Below are 1,933 nucleotides of genomic sequence, written 5' to 3' on the forward strand. Positions count from 1 at the left end.
TTACAAAGTCAATCCATGAATATCAAACCATACTCTGGCTTGGTTTATTTCCTTCTATCCTTTTTGTTGACTTTCTTCGCCAAAAAAACGACGCGCAATAATTATGCAAATCTCAACCAAACGTGACTCCTCGACGAACAAAGAGCACTTTAACACTCATTCGGGCCATTTCACCTTACCCACCGCCATCCAAACGATAATGCCGATCTCATGCTGGTCAAAAGACTTGATTGATGTTTGGCTCGGATGTTCTCTTGTCTGCTGATGGCCACAATCGGAGGTTTATGATAGTTGTACAGAGTACTTTTTTGTGACTTCCCGCGTCGCAGTTTTGTTTTTGCTGGAAGAGTTAAAGCGTGATCATCTTCTATGTTGGAGTCGACAATGACTTCCTTCGCGCAGTCTTGGGTGCATCGTGTCGCTTGACGGATTACAGAATGCGTGTTACTGGTTTAGTAGGGCTTTTATTGATAATCTATACCAAACCAACGATGGAAGAAACCGTACACGTTGTGAATTCTACATCGGAACTACATGAGAGTAAAAAGTTCGTTATCAGTCTTTACGATTTGCGGAATAATAAACCGTTCATGTACCCGGTGGTTACGTTCGGGAACCAGTCGATCGAATCTGCGGAGGACGGAACGAGACTAGAGACCCCAGAAAGTGGAAACACTTGCTACTGTGAGGAGTTGCAATGCGGATGCTGCATGGGAATGCGAATCGATCAGTTGAACTTTAATCGACATTGTAAGTTTCATGATACAATTATATTCGTTATTTCAATTCCATTTCAATGGATAATCATTTAATCTTTTTTTTTTGTTAAAGTTTGCACGCAGCTGGCCTACGACCCGTACGATTTTGCCATCAACGTCGAAGTTCTCATGAACCGAAGCAGCATCTATACGGGTAAAATATCTGCTAAAAATCCACCCCCACTCTGTCTCCCGGTGCCGATTCCGTACATACCGCTGAACGCCGACCTGTGCTTGCGACTGTTCGATATTTACACGCCTCGGCGAAACCTGCACGCTTGTATGGATGTTGAGACACGTGTCTGGCGATTTCCGGTCGTTATTTTACACTTCGAGTGCATGCGTATGGGTCAGGATGGATTTACCTTCCTTAAACCGGGGAACGGTGACGTTTTCGGGTCGGAAACACCCGGGTCAACAGACGTGTATGACGAAGTAGATGAAATTAAAAAGCATTCCAATTAGAACAAGCTATGTGTTATTAAATCTACTATTTTTCAATTGTAACTCTTATTAACAAATGTACAATCACATAAGATTCTCTACGAAAAGCAACAAAAAAACTGCTGAGTCATTTTCTGGTGGAAATTATTTCTTTTCTTCCTCCTTCTTCTTGGTGTAGGTCATACCCACTCCGACAATTAGTGCCACAACTGTAAATCCTTGCGCCAGAATTCGAGCCCGCATCATGTATTGAGACATTTTTGTCTTCCCCTGCCGGAAGTTCCACAAACCAAAACTAAGCGCGGCTAGCGTCGCTGCGCATCCGATCGGTACCAGTGGATTTTCGCGTAGTTTACGTGCCATTTTTTCGCGCGTCGTTTCAGCGTGAATGTCCGCGTAGTCGGCCCTCATTTGGATCCATTCTAGCTCGGCCTGCTGCTTTGTGGTCGGAACGGCGGCGGATTGCGTGTTGGACATTGTGTTACCAGTTCCTGAAACAGTATACCATTACGTCAGACATATGGTGCTTATTTTTATCTTTTACCTGCTTATTTTATAAGATGACGATAGTAGGAGCTCTTCTGCGGTACGTTAAAATAAACAACTTCGCATTATTTTTTTACTATAAGGATATTTCTATCAAGGCGCAGAAGCCAAATAGATTTCCTTGCGAAAAAACAACAATAAAACAAAACAGTCACGAAAGTGTCGGCATCCGGATGCATTAAAAA

General features: G+C 43.1%; 2 protein-coding genes across 2 annotated transcripts; one reads left to right on the plus strand and one right to left on the minus strand.

The window, feature by feature from the left end:
• Nucleotides 1–341: 341 nt before the first annotated feature.
• On the plus strand, nucleotides 342–1,223 carry LOC129730369 (uncharacterized). The gene is made up of 2 exons (XM_055689659.1): nucleotides 342–750; nucleotides 832–1,223. Exons 1-2 carry the CDS (start codon nucleotides 438–440, stop codon nucleotides 1,221–1,223), a joined length of 705 nt encoding a protein of 234 aa, XP_055545634.1. The 5' UTR covers nucleotides 342–437.
• LOC129730377 (HIG1 domain family member 2A, mitochondrial) lies at nucleotides 1,220–1,933 on the minus strand. The gene is made up of 2 exons (XM_055689667.1): nucleotides 1,747–1,933; nucleotides 1,220–1,693 (listed from the first exon to the last, which is right to left on the minus strand). The coding sequence occupies exon 2, from the start codon at nucleotides 1,677–1,679 to the stop codon at nucleotides 1,347–1,349; it is 333 nt and encodes a 110-aa protein (XP_055545642.1). The 5' UTR covers nucleotides 1,680–1,693; nucleotides 1,747–1,933; the 3' UTR covers nucleotides 1,220–1,346.

The sequence above is a fragment of the Wyeomyia smithii genome, chromosome 1, assembly GCF_029784165.1.
Source record: "Wyeomyia smithii strain HCP4-BCI-WySm-NY-G18 chromosome 1, ASM2978416v1, whole genome shotgun sequence".
Lineage (NCBI taxonomy): Eukaryota > Metazoa > Arthropoda > Insecta > Diptera > Culicidae > Wyeomyia > Wyeomyia smithii.